Consider the following 23,131-nt stretch of genomic DNA (forward strand, 5'->3'; position numbering starts at 1 on the left):
AATCATAGAGTTGGAAGGGGCCATACAGGCCATCTAGTCCAACCCCATGCTCAATACAGGATCAGCCTAGAGCATCCCTGACAAGTGCTTGTCCAGCCTCTGCTTGAAGACTGCCAATGAGGGGGAGCTCACCCCCTCCCTAGGTAGCCCATTCCACTGTTGAACAGCTGTAAAAAGTTTGTTCCTAATATCCACCTTTTCGCCCACAATTTAGACCCATTATTGCTAGTCCTGTCCCCTGCTGCCAACAGGAACAGCTCCCTGCCTTCCTCTAAGTGACAGCCCTTCAGATACTTCAAGAGAGCAATCCATGTCCCCCCTCAACCTCCAGGCTAAACATTCCCAACTCCCTCAGCCTTTCCTGGTAGGACTTGGTCTCCAGGCCCCCAATCATCCTCGTCACTCTCCTCTGCACCTGCTCCATTCTGTCCACAACCTTTTTGAAGTGAGGCCGCCAGAACTGCACACAAGACTCCAGGTGCGGCCTTATTGGCAATAGTTCTTTATTTCAGTGCATTTTTTATCCCACCCTTCCTCCAGGGAGCTTGGGTTGGCATCCATGGTCCTCCTTTCGGCCAGTTTTAATACCTCAACAGGCCGAGGAAGGTTGAGCAGAGTGTGTGACTGGCTCAGGGTCCCTCAGTCAACTCCCACGGCAGAACGAAAATTCCAGCCTGAGTCTCCCTAAATCTGGTTCAACACTGTAATTGCTACGCTCTCTATCCCTTGTACCTAATTGTAAAGTAGCCCGTTTGTAAACCTGCCTAGCCCAGACTAGCTTGACCTCGTCAGATCTCAGAAGCCAAGTAGGGGAGGGGCTGTGGCTCAGCAGCAGAGCCTCTGCTTGGCATGCAGAAAGTCCCAGGTTCAATCCCCAGCATCTCCAGTTAAAGGGACTATGCAAGTAGGTGATGTGAAAGACCTCAGCCTGAGACCCTGGGGAGCTGCTGCCGGTCTAAGTAGACAATACTGACTTTGATGGACCAAGGGTCTGATTCAGGATAAGGCAGCTTCATGTGTTCAAGTAGGGCCAACCCTGGTAAGTATATGGATGGGAGACCTCCAGGGAATACCAAAGGCGTGATGTGGAGGCAGGCAATGGCAAACCACCCCCGAACGTCTCCTGCTTTGAAAACCACACCAGGGGTCACCATAAATCAGATGTGACTTGAGGGCAAAAAACCCCCCAAAAAACTCAGCGTGTTTTAGTGGTTAAGAGCAGTGGACTCTAATCTGGAGAACCGGGTTCGATTCTCCGCTTCTCCACATGCAGCCTGCTGGGTGACCTTGGGCTAATCACGGTTCTCTCCGAACTCTCTCAGCCCAGAGAGAAAGGGAAGGCAATTGTAAGACACTTTGAGACTCCTTAAAGGTAGAGAAAAGTGAGATATAAAAACCAACTCTCCTTCTTCACTCAGGGCTCCAGGTTCACAATGTATATGGGGTCATCATTTATAGGGAAAGATCCACATTGTTTGCCTCTCTGTGAGACTGTTTGTCTGAACTGGTCAGGTGACCCACCCTCTGACTCTGCCTTGTCTTTCTTTGCAGTTAAGAACCCTCCACTGGAACCCTCCCGGTATCTCTCGGTGCCCCCCAAAGTCCCAGACAAGATGGGATTTGATGAGGTGAGCAGCAAAGCGAAGGGATACTTCAAGGATTCAACGATTACAAGGTGGATTTGTAGGATTATAAAACAATACAAAAGAGGCCAGGATAATAAATAACAATCAATAGTGCATAGAATCATAGAGTCGGAAGGGACCACCAGGGTCATCTAGTCCAACCCCCTGCACAATGCAGGAAATTCTGAACTACATCCCCCACACACACACACACCCCAGTGACCCATACTTCATGCCCAGAAGATGGCCAAGGTGCCCTCCCTCTCGTGATCTGCCTAAGGTCACAGAATCAGCATTGCTGACAGATGGCCATCTAACCTCTTCTTAAAAACCTCCAGGGAAGGAGAGCTCGCCACCTCCCGAGGAAGCCCACTGAGAAACCGCTCTAACTGTTGGAAAGTTCTTCCTAATTCTTGCAGTGAAACTGGTACGCCCAGCTAGAGAATCAATGAAATAAAAACCATATAATATTCCCAGTAAGTAGTGCAATATGAAGGGGGGGAGAAAGAGAAAAGTGTGGGGGAGGGAATCCTGCCTGTGTTTTTTCCACAATTAGACTACAACCCCATTACCTTTATTTTAAAAAAGTACCGTAATATTTTCTTCGAAGCTCAAACCAAATCCTGGATATTGCCTCTGGTTGGAGGCGAGCAGTTGTGTTTGTTAAGGTCGGTGTGGATTGGCCCTGTGGGAATGTTTTTGTTAGAAGCACCACGAGGCTGGCATAATCTATTCATTCCGAAAGCAAAAGCTGCCAGGCAGGGCTGTGGAACTCATTTGTTATGAGGGCCGGATATGAGATAAATGTCACTTGGTCGGGCCAAGCCATGCCTCGCCAACCCAGATCGCCTAGCGAGCCCACAGCGGGTGGACTCTAATCTGGAGAACCGGGTTTGATTCCTCCTCCATGTGAGTGGCGGAGGCTAATCTGGTGAACTGGATTTGTTTCCCCACTCCTACACACGAAGCCAGCTGGGCTAGTCACACTCTCTCAGCCCCACCTACCTCCCAGGGTGTCTGTTGTGGGGAGGGGAAGGGAAGGTGATTGTAAGCCGGTTTGATTCTTCCTTAAGTGGTAGAGAAAGTCGACATAAAAAAACCAACTCTTCTTGAAGTGCAGGCCGGGCTTGATGTTGACTTTGCGGGCCAGCGTTAGTCATCCCCTCCCTTGCCTTTCTGGCATGGGGGGGCTTCTCTCTGCATTTCTGACTGCTGCATTCCTTCCTTTTCCAGGTCTTCATGATTAACCTGAAGCGTCGGGTAGATCGCCGGGAGCGGATGCTGTGGGCCTTGTACGAGCAGCAGATTGATTGCAAGATCGTCGAGGCTGTGGATGGGAAGTGAGTATCATCTCCGGGGCCCGCCTTCATCTGGGGCTGTCCAAATAGCTATCCGTTGCCTCCCCACTCCAAATGCAAAAGAGGAAACAGGCCTTCTCCTGTACGGGTAGAACTATCAGCTGTATTTACAGGCCCAGCTTCTTTGTAACAAGCAGAGCCCGTTCTTGATATTCTCTCACACCGAGTGGGAAATTGGATCTGCCAAAGCTGGGCCGTTCTAGTGGGTTGGAAACTAGAGCACAAAGAAATAATAGATAGCACTTTCTTTTCTTGGACTAGCTTGGTATGGAAATAGGCAAGCTTTTGAATTACACAGACCTTTTTCTCTGCATGCACTGCTAGGGTTGCCAGGCAACTGATGGAAGGGCTGGGGGTTGGGATATGAGGGGGTGATGTTGGGTGCACCCAGAAGTGTTGTAGGGTAGCTGTAGGAATCGCCGGAAACTCTGTGGTAAAACCACAGATTTTCCAGTGATTCCTAGAGCTACCGTAGTTCATTTCTGGTTTTTCCCCAGAAGTGATGCAGTAGCATAGCTGACATTGCTGGGGGGGGGGGGTGTCTTCCTGCCGCTGCTTGGGGTGATGGCAGGCAACTAGGGCTAGCAGTTGGAGGCCTGGTGGCCCTAACACACCGTCGAGATTTATCTGCCTTTCCATTCTGAGAGCCAGCGTGGTGCAGTGGTTAAGAGCTGTGGTTTGGTGCAGTGGACTCTGATCTGGAGAACCGGGCTTGATTCCCCACTCCGACACACAAAGCCAGCTGGGTGACCTTGGGCTACTCACAGCTCTCGCAGCCCCACCTACCTCCCAGGGTGTCTGTTGTGGGGAGGGGAAGGGAAGGAGATTGTAAGCCGGTTTGATTCTTCCTTAAGTGGTTGAGAAAGTCAGCATATAAAAACCAACTCTTCTTCTTCTGCCCAAACTCTGTATCCACTGCAAGCTTGTGTTGATATGGATCCAGGCAAAGATAATTGCTTTGCTTCTTTGTATATTATTTTATTTCCTATTGTGAGAATTGAACTTGGCTGTGTCTGATAGCTTTCTCTCTGATGCCTCTTGTTCCCTTTTCTCCCCAGGGCAATGAATACCAGCCAGGTAGAAGCCATGGGCATCAGTATGCTGCCCGGTTACAAGGACCCATACCACGGGCGCCCCCTCACCAAGGGAGAACTGGGTTGCTTCCTGAGCCACTATAAGATTTGGCAAGAGGTAAGTTTAGTTATAGATTGCCTTTTCAACTAAAGAAGTTCTAAGATGGTTGACAGCATAATGCTACAATAAAAGTTTTTTTAAAAAAGGGCTGCATACACACACACAAATTCTGTGACATAAAATACAAATCACGTTCTCAACAGTTCCACTCTCTCGTCACACCGATTCTTATCAATGCAGTTCAAAAACCTGCTGGAAAAGGCAGGTCTTCAAACCCATCCAGAGAAGCACATTTGTGGGGAGCCGGAAGTGGCCTGTGCCAGGCCTTTGGGAGGAACAGGACGACTCCTGAAAAAAGAAGAAGACAAAGAGTTGGTTTTTATACCCCGCTTTTCCTCTACCGAAAGGAGTCTCAAAGCGGATTACAGTCGCCTTCCCTTCCCCTCCCCACAACAGACATAGAATCATAGAATCACAGGGTTGGAAGAGGCCATAAGGGCCATCTAGTCCAACCCCCTGCTTAATGCAGGATCAGCCTAGAGCATCCCTGACAAGTGCTTGTCCAGCCTCTGCTTAAAGACTGCCTGTCTAGGTAGGAGAAGAAGAAGAGTTGATTTTTATATGCTGACTTTCTCTACCACTTAAGGAAGAATCAAACCAACTTACAATCACCTTCCCCTCCCCATAACAGACACCCTGTGAGGTAGGCGAGGCTGAGAGTGTGTGACTAGCCCAAGGTCACCCAGCTGGCTTCATGTGGAAGAGCAGGGAAACAAATCCAGTTCAGCAGATTAGCCTCTGCCGCTCATGTGGAGGAGTGAGGAATCAAACCCAATTCTCCAGATCAGAGTCCACCTCTCCAAACCACTGCTCTTAACCACTACACCAGCTGATTCCACTGTCGAACAGCTCTTAGTGTAAATTTCCCCCCCTAATATCCAGTTGAAGACTTTCTATTCCTTGGCTCCGCCATCAACCAAAAGGGAGACTGCAGCCAAGAAATCAGAAGGAGATTGAGACTGGGAAGGGCAGCCATGAAGGAGCTAAAAAATATTTTGAAGTGTAAGAATGTGTCGCTGGCCACCAAGACTAGATTAATTCATGCCATCGTATTCCCTATTTCTATGTATGGGTGTGAAAGCTGGACAGTGAAGAAAGCTGATAGGAAAAAATAGAATCCTTTGAAATGTGGTGTTGGAGGAGAGTGTTATGGATTCCGTGGACTGCCAAAAAAACCAATCAGTGGGTTATAGATCAAATCAAGCCTGAACTGACCCTAGAAGCTAAAATGACTAAACTGCGGCTATCGTATTTTGGTCACGCCATGAGACGAAGAGTCACTGGAAAAGACAGTCATGCTAGGAAAAGTTGAGGGCAGCAGGAAAAGAGGAAGACCCAACAAGAGATGGATTGGCTGTATAAAGGAAACCACAGCCTTCAATTTGCAAGATCTGAGCAAGGCTGTCAAAGACAGGACATTTTGGAGGACTTTCATTCATAGGGTCACCATGAGTTGGAAGCGACTTGACGGCACTTAACACACACACACAATATCCAGCCGGTGCCTTTCCTCCCGCAATTTAAATCCATTGTTGTGAGTCCTATCCTCTGCTGCCAACAGGAACAGCTGCCTGCCCCCCTCTAAGTGACAGCCCTTCAAATACTCAAAGAGAGCAATCATGTCCCCGTTTCAACCTCCTCTTCTCCAGACTAAATGTTCCCAACTCCCTCAGCCTTTCCTCACAGGGCTTGGTCTCCAGGCCCCCTGATTGTCCTCGTTGCTCTCCTCTGCACCCACAAGGTTGGTGGGGCTGAGAGAGTTCGGAAAGTGTTGTGACTAGCCCAAGGTCACCCAGCAGACTTCATAAGGAGGACTGGGGAATCAAACCCAGCTCACCAGATTGGAGTCCGTCGCTCACGTAGAGAAGTGGGCAATCAAACCCGGTTCTCCAGCACTTGTCAGGGATGCTCTAGGCTGATCCTGCATTAAGCAGGGGGTTGGACTAGATAGCCCTTATGGCCCCTTCCAACTCTGTGATTCTATGATTCTATGTCTGTTGTGGGGAGGGGAAGGGAAGGCGACTGTAAGCCGCTTTGAGACTCCTTTCAGTTTACCCTGTCTACCGCTCTTAACCACTACACCATGCTGGCTGAGGCCTTCCCCTGATATTGCCTCCTGGCACTGGGATTCAGAGGTTGACTGCCACTGAACGTGAAGGTTCCCTTTAGACCCCATAGCTTGTAGCCACTGATAGAGCTGTCCTCCATGAATCGTTCTAATCCCCTTTTAAAGTCATCTATAAGACCATTACGCAAAAGCACCCTGCATTTTTTATGGAGAAGTAGTGGGATGGGAGCCCTGACCTGGATGGCCCAGGCTAGCCTGATCTCGTCAGATCTCAGAAGCTAAGCAGGGTCAGCCCTGGTTAGTATTTGGATGGGAGACCACCAAGGAACACCAGGGTTGCTGTGCGGAGGAAGGCACTGGCAAACCACCTCTGTTAGTCTCCTGCCATGAAAACCCCAAAAGGGGTCGCCATAAGTCGGCTGCGACTTGACGGCACTTCACACACACAAATTTGCTTACTGTCCTGACCTGGATGGAGAGCCAGCGTGGTGTAGTGGTTAAGTACGATGGACATACCGGATTCGATTCCCCACTCCTCCACATGAGTGGTGGACTCTAATCTGGTGAACTGAGTTGATTTCCTCAACACATGTAGCCAGCTGGGTAACCGTGGGCTAGTTCTCTGAACTCTCAGCCCCACCTACTTCACAAGGTGTCTATTGTGGGGAATGGAAGGGAAGGAGATTGTAAGCTGTTTTGATTCTCCTTAAAAAAGGTGGGGAAAGTTGGCATATAAAAAACCAACTTGTCGTCGTCTTGTTGTAATCTCGTACGGTCTCAGAAGCTAAGCAGGGTCAGCCCTGGTTAGTACTCAGATGGGAGTCCTACTAAAGAATACCAGGGTTGCTGTGCAGATGAAGGCACTGGCAAAACCACCTCTGTTAGTCTCTTGCCATGAAAACCCCCCAAAAGGGGTCGCCATAAGTCGGCTGCGACTTGACACACACACAGTGGGATGGGAGGGGGTGCTTATGGGATTACTCCAGATTAGAGCCCACCACTCTTAACCACTATGCCATGCCTGGGGGCAGGGGGTGCTGGTAGCAATGGGCGGGGTTAAAAGGAAGAGGAATTGGTGACGGTTTTGCTTTCTTGGCAGATTGTGGAGAGGGGCCTGGAGAAGTCGGTGGTGTTTGAGGACGACCTGCGCTTCGAGATCTTCTTCAAAAGGCGCCTGATGAATCTCTTGTACGACCTAGAGGAGGAGGGCCTGGACTGGGATTTGATGTGAGTGGGGCAGTGCCTGGGAAGCCGACTGGGGTAGCTTTTAGCAGAACCCTCCCCCAGTGCTGTTTAGCTGGGAAAGAAGGCAAAAGGGGAGACGTGATAGAGGTCTATAAAATTATGCATGGTATGGAGAGAGTGGACAGGGGGAAGCTTTTCCCCCTCTCTCGTAATACCAGAACGCGGGTGGACTCTTATCTGGAGAACCGGGTTTGATTCCCCACTCCTCCACATGAGCTGTGGACTCTGATCTGGAGAACCGGGTTTGATTCCCCTCTCCTCCACATGAGCGGTGGACTCTTATCTGGAGAACCGGGTTTGATTCCCCACTCCTCCACATGAGCTGTGGACTCTGATCTGGAGAACCGTGTTTGATTCCCCACTCCTCCACATGAGCGGTGGACTCTGATCTGGAGAACCGGGTTTGATTCCCTACTCCTAGCATGACCAGCAGAGGCTAATCTGGTGAACCGGGCTTGATTCCCCACTCCTCCACATGAAGCCAGCTGGGTGACCTTGGGCTAGACACAGCTCTCTTAGAGCTCTCTCAGCCTCACCTACCTCACAGGGTGTCTGTTGTGGGGAGGGGAAAGGGAAGGCAATTGGAAGCCAGTTTGAATCTCCCTTAAGTGGTAGAGAAAGTTGGCATATAAAACCCAACTCTTCTTCTTCTTCCTCCTCCTCCTCCTCCTCCTATATAAAATGGTAAAGCAGTTTAAGCACAACTCGATTGCAAACTTCCTTAAGCATTCTCTGTTCTTCCTGACTCCGTTTCACTCTTGGCTGCCCCCAGCTACATTGGCCGGAAGCGCATGCAGGTGGAACACCCGGAGAAAGCCGTGCCTCATATCCGCAACCTGGTGGAAGCTGATTACTCCTACTGGACGTTGGCCTACGTCATCTCCCTGCAGGGTGCCCGGAAGCTGTTGGATGCCAAGCCCCTCTCCAAGATGCTACCCGTGGATGAGTTCCTGCCTGTCATGTTTGACAAACATCCTGTGTAAGGCTGGGCTTTGTAGCAGCTAGGAGGGTACAGCGGGGGCTGGGGGGGTTGATGCCAGGGTCGGTAGTACGGGCTGGGGAGGTGTTGGTTGCTTTTGTAGATGAGAGCATCTTTGTCGCGCGAGATGTGGTTTTTTGAAACAGGGGAGACAGGTCAGTGACTCCCTGTGGTTTCCCATGATGGTACCAGTTATAGCTGGATCTCTATAGAAAAGGGTGGAGTTGCAGCCTGATGAGATGATTTGGCCAGAAGGGGGCAGTAGTTTCAGAGCTACCCTGTTTTTGAGAAAGTGTGCTTCCAGCATTTTGAAATTGAGTGCACATCTGTGTACATTCTGTGTGCACATGCACGTCTATGTACACTGTGTGCGCACATGCATTTGTGCTTCCTCTTACATTTGTATTAACTCCTCTGCTTCTGTCTGATGTGCATATCTTTAGCCATTTAGCGATTTCTTTCCCTCCCCTACTTTGTTCCTGGTGTGCTGTTGCAATCACTCCCTCCCCACGTTGTTCAAAGCCAATGCACTTTTCTGCCTTCTCAGTCCACATCGTTTATAGCCAAAAGATAGATTTCCCAAGATGGTGTTAGGTCAGTTCCCTATATGAGAAGCTCAAAAACAGTCCTGCAAGGAGTCTCATGTAGAGATGACTACTTCAGTGCTGGATGAGTCTAGACTTTTGAAGAACACCAGGGTTTCTTATCGCAAGAACCTACTGGCTGGTAACCTATCCTGGTAGGGCTGCTGCTATTGAGAAAAGAACATACTAGAGCCAGAAACTCTTAAAGTAGCAGGTTTATCTATCTAGTATATTTGCATCCTCCTAAGGAGCTGAGAGTGGTGTTACGGCAATACGGAGGTCCGTGGAGGAGAGAGACCCGAGACCGTTGTCAAGAAAACAGTTTCATTTGCAGCTGCGGCTCAGCTGCCTTAACAAGCATAAAACACAGAGCCCCGATTGTACTGGGGAATGAACTTTTATCCTAATTCCAGGCTAAGACATGACGCGTCAACATTAGGTGCTTATCTGCTAGTTTCACAGAGGAGCAGAGAAGCGCTGCGGTTCCATCCAGTTCCCGTTATCATTCACCATGACTTTCCCCCCAATAACTCAACACACAGAGCCGTCTTGTACTGCAGCAGACTTTCCCCTTGCTATCTCAATACATTCACAGGAAAGGAGAAGAAGTTATCAAAAACTATTAAATCAAAAAACTCAAGTGGATCCTCCACATTCAGAGGAAGTCTACCTTGCTGTCTCAGTGGTCTACATGCTTCTTCTTTCCCCCATTTTATGGTCACAACAGCCCTGTGTGGTAAGTGAAGGTGAGAGAAGTTAACTGCCCTGGTTTGTCTGAAAAGAATTGGAATATGTTATATTTCCCCCCCTCACTTTCACTTAAAGGGGCTTCAAATTTTAATCTGTTTCCACTGGGGCTTCGTCCAAGGAATGCTGAGAACTGTAGTTTTGCATAGTTAAATTTCAGCCGACCTAAATTTGTAGCATCGAAGCCCTAAATTTGTAGCATTCAGGCCCTTTCAACACAATATTGTGTTTCCCCTCCCCACAGTACTGAGTATATGGAGCATTTTGAGAACCGGAACCTGCTGGCTTTCTCGGTGGAACCCCTGCTGGTTTACCCGACGCACTACACGGGGGACGAGGGGTACGTCAGCGACACGGAGACCTCGGTGGTGTGGAACAACGAGAACGTCAGGACGGACTGGGACCGGGCCAAGTCCCAGAAGATGAAGGAGCAGCAGGAACTGAGCAACGAGGCCAAAAACTCCGACGTGCTGCAGTCCCCCCTCGACAGCACTGCCCGCGACGAGCTATGACCCCGCCGGGGCACAGATGGTGGGACTGAGGGAGAGGCGTGGTGTGAGGAAAGGGTGTTTCCCTTCCCAAGGGTTTATGGGAATGATTGTCTTGGGTGACAGATGTTGCACGTCTTCCACCATAACTTGGGACATCGCGCAACGGGTGAACCCAAGTCCCGGAGGCATGCCAAGACCTCCTGTTTGAGGGTGGGGGGGGGGACGGGAGCTCGATGCAGTTTGCTCAGTCCTTTCCACCACCCCCTCCCCCAAATGCCGACTCCCTCCTTTTGCTTGGAAAGCGGTGCGGGTACAGTCTTAATACTTCCATTTGCGCAAGAGGAGTTTTATTCTCTGAATAACCGGTACCCTCCAGGGAACCCCACACCTGCTGGGGGTGAAAGAGGGGCTGAGACGTGGTCCAGACAATCAGGTTGTGGCACCCTCGTGCTCTGGGTCAGACTAGACTAGCTGTTTTGGTGTAAGTTCAGGACCGTTGCGATTATTTTTATATAAAAACTTTTGACAGTGATAATTTCACGTCTCCTTGTTGTGGAATACTGATTTTTCTCCCCCCTCCCCCAAATGCCTTGCCAGCATTTAAGGTTGTGACTGAGAGGAAAGTTTCAGATTCCCCGAGGTTTCTGAACTTCCTTTTCTAGCATCTCCCATGTCCTGTGCGTATGAGGACATAGAGTTGGAAGGGACCACCAGAATCATAGAGTTGGAAGGGTCCACCAGGGTCATCTAGTCCAACCCCCTGCTCAACGCAGGAAATTCCAAACTACCTCTCCCCCCACACCCACACACACACCCAGTGACCCCTACTCCATGCCCAGAAGATGTCCAAGATGACCTCCCTCTCATGAACTGCCTATGGTCATAGAATCAGCCCTGGTACATCCTGACCTGTTCAACCCAACCATCAAAGGCTCAGGATGTGACGTGTGGTTCACCAAGGAAGGCATGGCCAGAACTACATTTCCCAGCATACAGCGTGACAAGCTAGCCTATCGTTTCAGAGAGGAGCCGTGTTGGGCTGCAGCGGAACAGCTAGATTTGAGTCCAGTGGCTCTTTAGAGACCAACAAGATTTTTGGAGTATAAGCTTCCGAGAATCAAAGCTTCCTTCGTCAGGTACGTATCTGACGAAGAGAGCTTTGACTTTTGAAAGATTATACTCCAAAAATCTTGTTGGTGTCTAAGGTAGGACTCAAATCTACCCAAGCTAGTCTATAGCACTCACTTTCCATGGTTGGAACCTGCAAGTGAGAGAGCCAGCGTGGTGTGGTAGTTGAGAGCAGTGGTTTAGAGCAGTGGACTCTAATCTGGAGAACCAGCTTCGATTCCCCACTCCTCCACATGAGCAGTGGAGGCTAATCTGGTGAACTGGGTTGGTTTCCCCGCTCCTACACATGAAGCCAGCTGGGTGACCTTGGGCTAGTCACAGCTCTCTTAGAGCTCTCTCAGCCCCACCTACCTCACAGAGGGTCTGTTGTGGGGAAGGGAAGGGGATTGTAAGCCTATTTGAATCTTCCTTAAATCGTAGAGAAAGTTGGCATATAAAAGCCAACTCTTCTTCTACTGCTACATCTCAAAGTGGTCTGAACCAGTAAAACTGCTATATTTTTGTTCAGAGACGTACCATTACATTAAAAACAGGTTCCAGATTCCAAATTGGTGTTATGTGCAGACACTGGAATTGAAAATACTGAAAACATCTGAGCTGTAGTAATCTCACCTCCTGAAACATGGAAAATACCTTGACCATCCTGATATTTTAAAATGTAGTGAACCTTGAAACTCTATTGACTATGCCAGCATGGTGTAATGGTTAAGAGCGGTGGTTTGGAGTGGTGGACTCTGATCTGGAGAACCGGGTTTGATTCCCCCACTCCTCAACATGAGCGGTGGAGGCTAATCTGGAGAATCAGGTCGGTTTCCCCACTCCGACACATGAAGCCAGCTGGGTGACCTTGGGCTAGTCACAACACTCTCAGCCTCACCTACCTCACAGGGTGTGTCTGTTGTGGGGAGGGGAAGGTGATTGTAAGCCGGTTTGATTCTCCCCTTAAGTGGTAGAGAAAGTCAGCATATAAAAACCAACTCTTCTAAAAAAATAAAAAAAAAGGACTAGCCTACATTGTGGACAAGAGGGATTTTTTCTCGTTGTTGAGGGGTGGAAGCTTTTTGGCAGCCCACCTAAAGTTTCACCAACACTGGAAGAACATGGCACATGATAGGCAACATGAAATATAGGGTTGCCAGCTCTGGGTAGAGAAATTCCTGAAGATTTTGGGGGTAGAGCCTGGAGAGGGCAGGGTTTGGGGAGAGCTGGGATAGGACATCAGATGAGTGGTAATGCTATAGAGTCCACCTTCCAAAATGGCCATTTTCTCCAGAGGAACTGATCCGTCTCCTGGAAACCAGTTGTAATTCCGGGAGACCTCCAACCACCACTTGGAGATTGGAAACTAAAGGTATATACGCAACGTAGGGCTTGGGGTATTATCTGCTACAGATGCCACAGAGCACTACCTAGCTTTTATGAGGTGTGGCGTATGTACATTTTGATCTAGCTATATCAGCATGATGTAGTGGTTAGGAGCTGCAGACTCTAATCTGAGAACTGGGTTTGATTCCCCACTCCTCTGCATGAGCAGTCAACTCTAATCTGGAGAACCGGGTTGGCTTCCCCACTCCTCCACATGAATCCTGCTGGGTGACCTTGGGCTAGTCACAGTTGTCTCTGAACTCTCTCAGCCTCACCTACCTCATAAAGTGTCTATTGTGGGGAGAGGAAGGGAAGGCGATTGTAAGCCGGTTTGATTCACTTTAAAAGGTAGAGAAAGTCGGCATAGAAATACCAACTCTTCTTCCTCCTCCTCTGCCTGCAATGTATGAAGCCACTATGTGGGTTAGACTACAGCTGTATCGTCTTGGAGAGAAATTATTACAGGTATGTGCAGGCTTGGATCCTAACAACAATAAGTAGAGTTCTGCTCATGGAAGAATAAGAAGAGTTGGTTTTTATATGCCGACTTTCTCTACCACTTAAGGGAGACTCAAACCGGCTTACAATCACCTTCCCTTCCCCTTTCCACATCAGACACCCTGTGAGGTAGGTGGGGCTGAGAGAGCGTGACTTGCCCAAGGTCACCCAGCTGGCTTCGTGTGTAGGAGTGGGGAAACAAATCCAGTTCACCAGATTGGTCTCTGCCGCTCATGTGGAGGAGTGGGGAATCAAACCCGGTTCTCCAGATCAGACTCTATCGCTCCAAACCACCGCTCTTAACCACTACACTAAGCTGGCCGTGGTAGGTAGGTACAGATTTATTGTATATAGCCAAAGGCCATTACAATCAAGTAGACACAATCAAATCAGATTCAACAAGAAAACAGTTAAAATCAAGTACAAAAATAAATGTAAATCGAATACAAGTTGTCCGGTTTAACTGCAGTGCTGGCTCGAATTTTCCTACAGTAGTAGATTGTGCCTGTTTGTTTTCACCCCCCAAACCCCTAAATGGATAAGTGATTATTTATGCCTCAAATCAAATTTGTTAATACGGTCGACTAGCCGATCACATACCAACATGTCAAAATTTCCAGACACAATAGTTTTGCACCACAAAACTCTTACATATAAAGGCGTACATATAAAGGCGTAAGGTCAATAAAAGCAACCCCTGGTTAAAATTATCATATTAAAATTGATAAAATTTTCTCTAATAAATCAATCATTCTCTAATAAAGTTCTGCGTAGTTTAATAGCAACAGCGCAGAACTTGGCAGTTTGGAGCATAAGCTGAGGGTCTTCTAATAGGAGCTTCTTGGCCAAAAGCTCAACTGACTCGTCAGGGAATTTACTAAGTAGGGGAGGGGGATTATTTATGCCTGTTTTACAAAGGGAGACATGAAGGTGAAAGACTATGTGGGCCGGTAGTTGAGCAAAGAAATCAATCCCGAAGTATGAGATGAGCGATAAACTCAGCAATATCTGGATCATGTCTACGCTGTTCCTGGTGAAAGTCACATCACGACATTTGCTAGGCAGACTATGTTTACGGGGTGGTTTGCCACTGCCTTCCCCAGCCGTCTACACTTTACCCCCAGCAAGCTGGGTACTCATTTCACCGACCTCAGAAAGATGGGAGGTTGAGTCAACCTTGAGCCGGCTACCTGAAACCGACTTCCGTCGGGATCGAACTCAGGTCGTGAGCAGAGCTTGGACTGCAGTACTGCAGCTGACCACTTTGCGCCATAGAAACAGCTGAGGGTCTGGTGGAGCACTCAGTAAATAAAAGGTAAAGGTCCCCTGTGCAAGCACTGGGTCCTTCCTGACCCATGGGGTGACGTCACATCCCGACATTTACGAGGCAGACTATGTTTATGGAGTGGTTTGTCATTGCCTTCCCCAGTCATCTTCCCTTTACCCCCAGCAAGCTGGGTGCTCATTTTACCGACCTCGGAAGGATGGGAGGCTGAGTCGACCTTGAGCCGGCTACCTGAAACCGATTTCTGTCGGGATCAAACTCAGGTTGTGATCGGGTTGCCAGGTCGCTCTTCACCACCAGCGGGAGATTTTGGGGGCGGAGCCTGAGGAGGACGGGGTTTGGGGAGGGAAGGCACTTCAGTGCCATAGAGTCCAATTGCCAAAGCGGCAATTTTCTCCAGGTGAACTGATCTCTATCGGCTGGAGATCAGTTGTAATAGCAGGAGATCTACTATTACTATTAGTTGGCAACCCTAGGTTGTGAGCAAAGTGCAGCTTACCACTCTGCGCCACGGGGCTCTTCACATTCATTCTCCATTCTATTCATACTTTATTTCTTTTGAAAAAAAATATATTTTCCAGCAAATGCTGTTGATTGATTTAGGAACAGTAGTAACTGGAAACTATTTCCGAGCATGCTACAGGCATTTTTTCCCTAATGCTTACAGTGCATACTTAAGCAGAGTTACACCCTTCGGATGGAAATCGAGGGTGTTAACTCTTTAGGACTGCGCTGTGAATCTATTAATCGGCTAATTAATGAAAAGTCGAAAAGTTCTACAGGTGCTCTCAGCAGGGATGATATTTTGGCAACTGCTGTATTCAAGAGGGTTTTCACAATCAGCTATGCCAAGAGAAAGCCCCTTGCTATTAAACGCAAAACTTTCTTGGGTTTACGCGTCTGCCCCTGCTCATTAAGTCAAGCCCCTCGCCTTCGTACCGTCCTGTGGGGCTCGCTTTTCTGTTTCCAAAACACGATCTCTCCTGTGAGCTCTCGCAGACAAGTCCCCCCGCCCCAACGTTAGAAACTTTTGCACTTTTAATAAGGCCCTCGGAGCTGTCGTACGAGCAGTACTTTTTTACTGCAAGCGTAATTAAGAAACTTTGCACAGAGCAATGCCCCAGATAGGTCATTATTTTTTAGCGACGAGGTGGCAAAACGTATACGCTCCAGTTTTCTCTTTTGTGTTACAGGTGGGGGTGGGATGGATAGCTACAGCTGGAGTGTTCTAAGCTGGGCTCCCAAATACTTTTAAAAGGTAAAGGTAGTCTTCCCTCTCCCATAATACTAAAACGCTGGGTCATCTGCTGAAGCTGGAGGGGGAGAGATTCAAAAGAGATAAAAGGAAGTATTTTTTCACACGACACATAGTTAAATCGTGGGGCTCCCTGCCTCAAGATGCGGTGATGGCTGCCAACTTGGAAGGCTTTAAGAGGGGAGTGGACATGTTCATGGAGGAGAGGGCTATCCATGGCTACTAGTTAAAATGGATACTAGTCATGATGCATACCTATTCTTTCCAGGATCAGAGGAGCATGCCTATTATCTTAGGTGCTGTGGAACACAGGCAGGATGGTGCTGCTGCAGTTGTCTTGTTTGGGGGCTTCCTAGAGACACCTGGTTGGCCACTGTGTGAACCGACTGCTGGACTTGATGGGCCTTGGTCTGATCCAGCAGGACTTTTCTTATGTTCTTATGTTCTTAGTCCCCTGTGCAAGCACCAGGTCATTACGGACCCATGGGGTGATGTCACATCCCAACGTTTACTAGGCAGACTGTGTACGGGGTGGTTTGCCATTGCCTTCCCCAGTTGTCTACACTTTACCCCCAGCAAGATGGGGACTCATTTGACCGGCCTCGGAAGGACGGAAGGCTGAGTCAACCTTGAGCTGGCTACCTGAAACCGACTTCCGTCGGGATCGAACTCAGGTCGTGAGCAGAGCTTTTGACTGCAAGGCTGCAGCTTACCACTCTGCGTCACGGGGCTCTTAAGTATTTTTAACTAGGAGACAATTCACCCCGCTATTTTAGATGGAAGAAGGATGGGTATGCCATTGACACAAATGTTATTGCATAACGAGCTTACTGCCACTGAACATGGCCACTGGACCTGTTAGGACGCTACTGTAACCTGAATCATATTCTCCCCCCACCAGAACAACACGCCTGTCCCTCTTCTGAAGCCACGAATGTCCACATGTGGGAGTTTCATTTGAATTGGTATCAACACACTGAATGCCCTGATCAGGATGTTCCAGGCTAACCCAATCTTGGCAGATCTTAGAAGCTAAGCAGGGTCGACCCTGGTCAGTACTGAGATGGGAGACCACCAAGGAAGTCCAGCGTTGCTACGCAGAGGCGGGCAATGGCAAACCACCTGTGTTGGCCTCTTGCCTTGAAAACCTTACAGCAGGGGTGTCAAACTCAATTGTTACGAGGGCCGGATATGACATAAATGTCACGTGGTCAGTCCGGGTCATGCCTCAGCAGATTGAGTGGGGTGGCTGCCTCGGCTGGCTTGCGGGCCGGATAAGAGCTCTCAAGGGGCCAGATCCGGCCCGCGGGCCTTATGTTTGACAGTCTTGCCCTACAGGCTTGCTGTAAGTCGGCTGCAACATGATGGCGCTTTCCACCACCAAACATAGTGTACTGTTCAGGACCTATTTGCACAGTAACTCTATGCTAGACTTGCTGTTTGCCCCCCCCCCTTCAATGATTTGAGCAGCAGAAAAAACAGGGGGAAGGAAAAATAGCGTTGATGGTGAAACTCTAGGAATTTCCCTAATCTCTTAACCAAATACTTTGGGGAAAGTCCTGGAGCAGCATGGATGATGTGAAGTCACACCCTCTAAAACTCCACTCTCCCCAGTCACAACCCCCCAAATTTCCATGGATTTGTCAGCGCAGGGCTGGCAACCTTAGCCTCCTCCCTAAACCTGAAACGCAGGACTCTAAAGTCTAGTTAATGCTGAGCAAGTCCATATTTTTTTATTTTCCATGTTTAGTATTTATAAGTGCATTGCATTACTGAACAACAGCCTTTATTTCATGGCTATTTCACACTTGAGCAAATGCAAATCTGCCATCGGCAATGCAATTCTAATCAGAGCTATACCCTTTTAAAACCATTGACTTCAGTGGTGAGAATGGCTTGTATCTTCTTAGGATGGCTCTGCGAGCTTCCTCCCAATGCTTCCTGTTTCTCCTCCTTCCTTCTAGCGTAACCCAACTGCAAAAGAATTGTGCCCCACTTTGGGGTTCTGACTCACAGTTTGGGAACCACTGGCATTCCCTACCTGGCATCCCCTACCCAAATGATGGGTCAATCTAGACAAGCTTAATATCACAGAACTCCAAAAAAACTTAAGGATAAGGCACCTGGACCAGATGGTTGACAGCAACTTCTTATAAATGCTTTGAAGAAATATGAGCAATGCCTCTCCAAAGAGTAACGAGTGAAATACAAGAAAGAAAGATTATACCACCAACATGGCAAGAAGCAAATATAACTTTAATTTATAAAGAAGGAAATCACCTATTATTACCACAACCGTACAGACGAATCTCATTATTAAACATGGACTATAAAAATGTTACAACAATCATGGCTGAAAGACTAAGAAAATGTATTCCAGATTTAATTCATGAAGATCAAATGGGATTTGTTCCAAGAAGATATATGAAAGAAAATGTTAGACATATATTGAATGCAATTGAAAACTCCAAAAGAGACAAAATTGCATTTATGTTCTTAGACATAGAGAAGGCTTTTGATAATGTTTCTTGGTTATTTTTAATGAAAGTCTTACATAATATGGAATGTGGAACATGATTTTTAAACTGATGCAAAGTATTTACACAAAACAGCAAGCCAGAATTTCAATAAATGGATCTTTAACTGAAAAAAATTGAAATGGCAAAAGGAACATGGCAAGAATGTCCAATATCACCAATATTATTTATTCTAGCAATGGAAATATTAGCTACAAAAATTAGACAAGATACAAGGATCCATGGAATTAAAAAAAAGCTAAGAGTATAAAATGAAAAGTTATGCAGATGATGTGATCTCAGTGATAAAACCAAGTATTTCTTTAAAAACTACCATGGAACACATAAATAGATTCGGAATTTATTCTGGATATACGTTGAATTAAAAAACTACTGAATTAAAACTATTGAATTAAAACTACCATGGAACACATAAATAGATTCGGAATTTATTCTGGATATACGTTGAATTAAAAAAGACAAAGATAACATTTTTAATGAAATCCAAAGAAGAGGAAGAAGAGATAGGAAAAATAACAGAATGTATTGTTACTAAAAAAAACACACCAATAAAATATCTGGAAATATATGTAACTGGACAAAATGATAACCTCTATAAATATAACTAGCAAAGAGAAATATCAATGAAAATATTCAAAGGGGAAAAGTTTAAAATGTTGTGCCTAGGAAGAATCTCTGCAATCAAAATTAATATATTACCAAGGCTGTTTTTTAACTCCAGATGTTACCTATATATACAGATTAAAATACTTTGAAAAAAATTGCAGAGAACAATAAATAACTTCATATGGAGCAGAAGAAAGCCAAGAGTAAGATTTAAAGTATTACAAGACAAGAAAAAAAGAAGGGGACTAGCTATACCAAACATCAAATTGTACAGTCAGTCTGGATATCAGATTGGATTATTGATCCAAAAAGGAGAAGTGTAAAATTGGAAATAATTGATGTTAAAGAAGAAATACATAATTATCTATGGAGTAAGAAGTCACTAAGAGCATTTCAAACACAAAACAGAAGACATATTTTGAGAGATGGTTTGTTAAGAATATGGTTTCAGTGCAGAAGCACAATAAGTCCCTCAACTTCTCCATTGAAATCTCCAGTTGATGTTTACTATGATAGCAAGACATGGCTGAAAACAGATGATATAACTTGAGAATATGATGGATAAACAAGGGAAAATAAGAACCTGGCAAACATGCATGCCAAGCAGATGCTCTACCACTGAGCCACAGCCCCTCCCTAAAACTGTGAGCAAAAAAAATCATAGCTTGATTAAAATTGGGTCAGACTGCTAAAATCAGATTTCCCCAGGGCTGCACCTAGCCTACTGGTAGCCGATGGATAACCCCCAGACCGAACCTCGCTCCAAAACACTTGGTCCCCCTTTGTTTCAAACTGACATTTCTTGTTCTTCGGGGTTGGTCAGAGTTGCTGCCTTCCAGGAATGATCCCTCCCAGGTCCTCGGAAGGAGGCATAAAAGCGCAAGCTTATCTCTTAATTCACTGGGCCACTAAGCAAGGGTTTGTACGTTTTGGCAGATCTCACAGAGGGACCAGCGGGATTTGGATGCGAGAAGATCAGTGCTGACTTCTCCTACCCACCCAACAGCATCGTTCATCATCTGCTGAACAGATCTGTTGCTTCTAGGTGACCTACAGACAAAAAGGTAAGTCTCACAATCAGGGTGTTTATTTTGGAGGGCCAGCTACTCTTCTGGCAAACTGAACAGAGCTTCTAAATACCTAGTCAGTAATCCCATAAGAACCCCCTCCCATCCCACTACTTCTCCATAAAAAATGCAGGGTGCTTTTGCTGAATGGTCTTATGTGTGTGTGTTAAGTGCTGTCAAGTCGCTTCCGATTCATGGTGACCCTATGAATGAAAGTCCTCCAAAATGTCCTATCTTTGACAGCCTTGCTCAGATCTTGCAAACTGAAGGCTGTGGCTTCCTTCATTGAGTCAATCCATCTCTTGTTGGGTCTTCCTCTTTTCCTGCTGCCCTCAGCTTTTCCTAGCATGACTGTCTTTTCCAGTGACTCTTGTCTTCTCATGACGTGACCAAAATACGACAGCCTCAGTTTAGTCATTTTAGCTTCTAGGGTCAGTTCAGGCTTGATTTGATCTATAACCCACTGATTTGTTTTTTTGGCAGTCCACGGTATCCGTAACACTCTCCTCCAACACCACATTTCAAAGGAATCTATTTTCTTCCTATCAGCTTTCTTCACTGTCCAGCTTTCACACCCATACATAGAAATAGGGAATACAATGGCATGAATTAATCTAGTCTTGGTGGCCAGTGACACATTCTTACACTTCAAAATCTTTTCTAGCTCCTTCATGGCTGCCCTTCCCAGTCTCGATCTCCTTCTGATTTCTTGGCTGCAGTCTCCCTTTTGGTTGATGGTGGAGCCAAGGAATAGAAAGTCTTGAACAATTTCAATTTCCTCATTGTCAACCTTAAAGTTGTGTAATTCTCCTGTAGTCATTACTTTTGTTTTCTTGATGTTCAGCTGTAGTCCTGCTTTGGCACTTTCTCTTTTAACTTTCAGCAGTAGTCGTTTTAAATCTTCACTATTTTCTGCCAATAATGTATTGTCATCAGCATATCTCAAATTATTAATGTTCCTCCCTCCAATTTTCACTCCACCTTCCTCTAAATCTAATCCAGCTTTCCTAATTATATGTTCTGCATATAGATTGAAGAGATAGGGAGATAAAATACATCCTTGTCTGACATCTTTGCCAATTGGAAACCATTCCGTTTCTCCATATTCTGTTCTAACTGTGGCCTCTTGTCCAGAGTACAGATTGCGCATCAAAACGATCAGATGTAGTGGCACACCCATTTCCTTTAAAACTAGCCATAGCTTTTCATGATCCACACAGTCAAACACTTCGCTGTAATCTATAAAATTAGCTTGATTAAATTCTCTCTTATAGATGACCATTTAAAAGGGGATTAGACATATTCATGGGGATAGGTCTATCAGAGGCGAATAGCCATGGGGACTAAAGGGAACCTTCATATCCAGTGGCAGCAAACCTCTGAATCCCAGTGCCAGGAGGCAACATCAGGAGAAGGCCTCGACCTCTAAGCCCCCTTGCTGGACCTCAAGAGGAACTGGTTGACCACCATATGGGACAGGATGCTGGACTACATAGAAAACTGGTCTGATCTGGCATGGTTCTTCTTATGTTCTTAATGTTTTTGGCCAGCCATTTGGAGAATTGGTTCTCATCTAAACAAACGAGAATGGAGGTTTGGATAATTCAGGGCTTCCTTTTCAGGTTTTTTTTTTTTTTTCACACTATGAGGCAAAGGAGGGTATAGTCTGGACACCCCTTCCCCTGTTCCACCAGCCTTCTCCCCATCAGGGCAAGTGGATAATGGTATCTGTATAAACTCCCTATGGAAACTCAAAAGCAGCAACATTTGAGATTGAAAAGTGCCTTTGACTGTCTGTTAACACTACTTTGTGCACATGTGCGAATGCTGTTAAGGGGAGAGATGACTTTTAATGGACTGTACATTCTAGCCAAACTAAGAATTACATTTGAAATTCAGATGGTTGAGAGGCAAAAGCCAGAGTCACGTGTTGAAATGCTTTAACAGACCGATATTAAAGTAGCGTTCAGCCACACATTCTGAGTGTGTTTACCTGGAAATATATCCCACTGAACTCAGTCTGGGACTTACTTCTGAGTAAAAATGCTTTGTACCAGGCTGTTAGTCTTTTAAATACATGTACTGCGGCAAGGGGATCGAGTATCAATATGGGTTAGGAGGATCACAACGTTAAGGTATAAAGGAGTTCTCCTTCATGATTAAAGATGCCTGCATTCAGTAAATACAATAGAGAGTACACAGACTCTAATTATGGGTAGGAGAGATGCTGTCCTTCTCACATGGCTACAGGAATTCAGACGTTTGGAGACTTAAACTCCAGACTCCAGAATGGAGATTTTTGGAGACTTGGGAGCCAGTGTGGTGCAGTGGTTAAGAGTGGTGGTTTGGAGCTGTGGACTCTGATCTGGACAACTAGGTTTGATTCCCCCCACTCCTCCACATGAGTGGTGGACTCTAATCTGGTGAGCTGGGTTGGTTTCCCCACTCCTACACATGAAGCCAGCTGGGTGACCTTGGGCTAGTCACAGCTCTCTTAGAGCTCTCTCAGCCCCACCTACCTCACAGGGTATTTGTTATGGGGAGGGGGAAGGTGATGGTAAGCCGGTTTGATTCTTCCTTTTTTAAAAAAAACTCTTCTTCTTCTAAGCTGAAAGCACAGACAAGTGTTGGATCTTCACCAGGTCAAACGTTCCCCTCAGTTATTGACTCAGTTCTTCACATTTCCCCCTTTCCCCTTTCAGTATCTACCTATATGATTCTCTCAAAAGAACTGCAAGTGGATTTTCCCCACCTTACCCCCCCTTCCTGCTGGAGTCCACTGTCCCACCCAAGGAGCTGTTCCTAAGAGTTGGGGGGACTCTTGGGTATGGCATAAGATACAGTGTGTGTAGGGTGTGTGTGCAGTGGGATAGTGGGACTGGAGGAAAGGGCTCCACCAATCTCTTGTGCGAATGGTAATGTTCTTCTGCTTGCAGAAAAGGAAGTTTGGATTCAGTCAATTTCCACTGGAAAACCAACCCAATGATGGTTTTTCTTTATTGAAAATGGAATTACAAGTAATCTCATGATTCTGTCTCTGTTGTCAGATTCTTGAAGTGCCTCCTCTTGTTAGAACTTGCAGTAACTGTCTCCCAAATC

At 46.7% G+C, this 23,131-nt stretch overlaps 1 protein-coding gene across 1 annotated transcript in view; it reads left to right on the plus strand.

Annotated features, from left to right (window-relative positions):
* Nucleotides 1–10,312, plus strand: part of COLGALT1 (collagen beta(1-O)galactosyltransferase 1) — a 30,554-nt gene extending 20,242 nt beyond the window's left edge. Inside the window, exons 7-12 of the mRNA XM_056857311.1 lie at nt 1,552–1,628; nt 2,859–2,965; nt 4,042–4,174; nt 7,345–7,472; nt 8,263–8,469; nt 10,045–10,312. Coding sequence (XP_056713289.1) covers nt 1,552–1,628; nt 2,859–2,965; nt 4,042–4,174; nt 7,345–7,472; nt 8,263–8,469; nt 10,045–10,312 — 920 coding nt within the window. The remainder of the gene's footprint in view (nt 1–1,551; nt 1,629–2,858; nt 2,966–4,041; nt 4,175–7,344; nt 7,473–8,262; nt 8,470–10,044) is intronic.
* Nucleotides 10,313–23,131: the final 12,819 nt, after the last annotated feature.

This window comes from Euleptes europaea, chromosome 1 (assembly GCF_029931775.1).
Source record: "Euleptes europaea isolate rEulEur1 chromosome 1, rEulEur1.hap1, whole genome shotgun sequence".
Lineage (NCBI taxonomy): Eukaryota > Metazoa > Chordata > Lepidosauria > Squamata > Sphaerodactylidae > Euleptes > Euleptes europaea.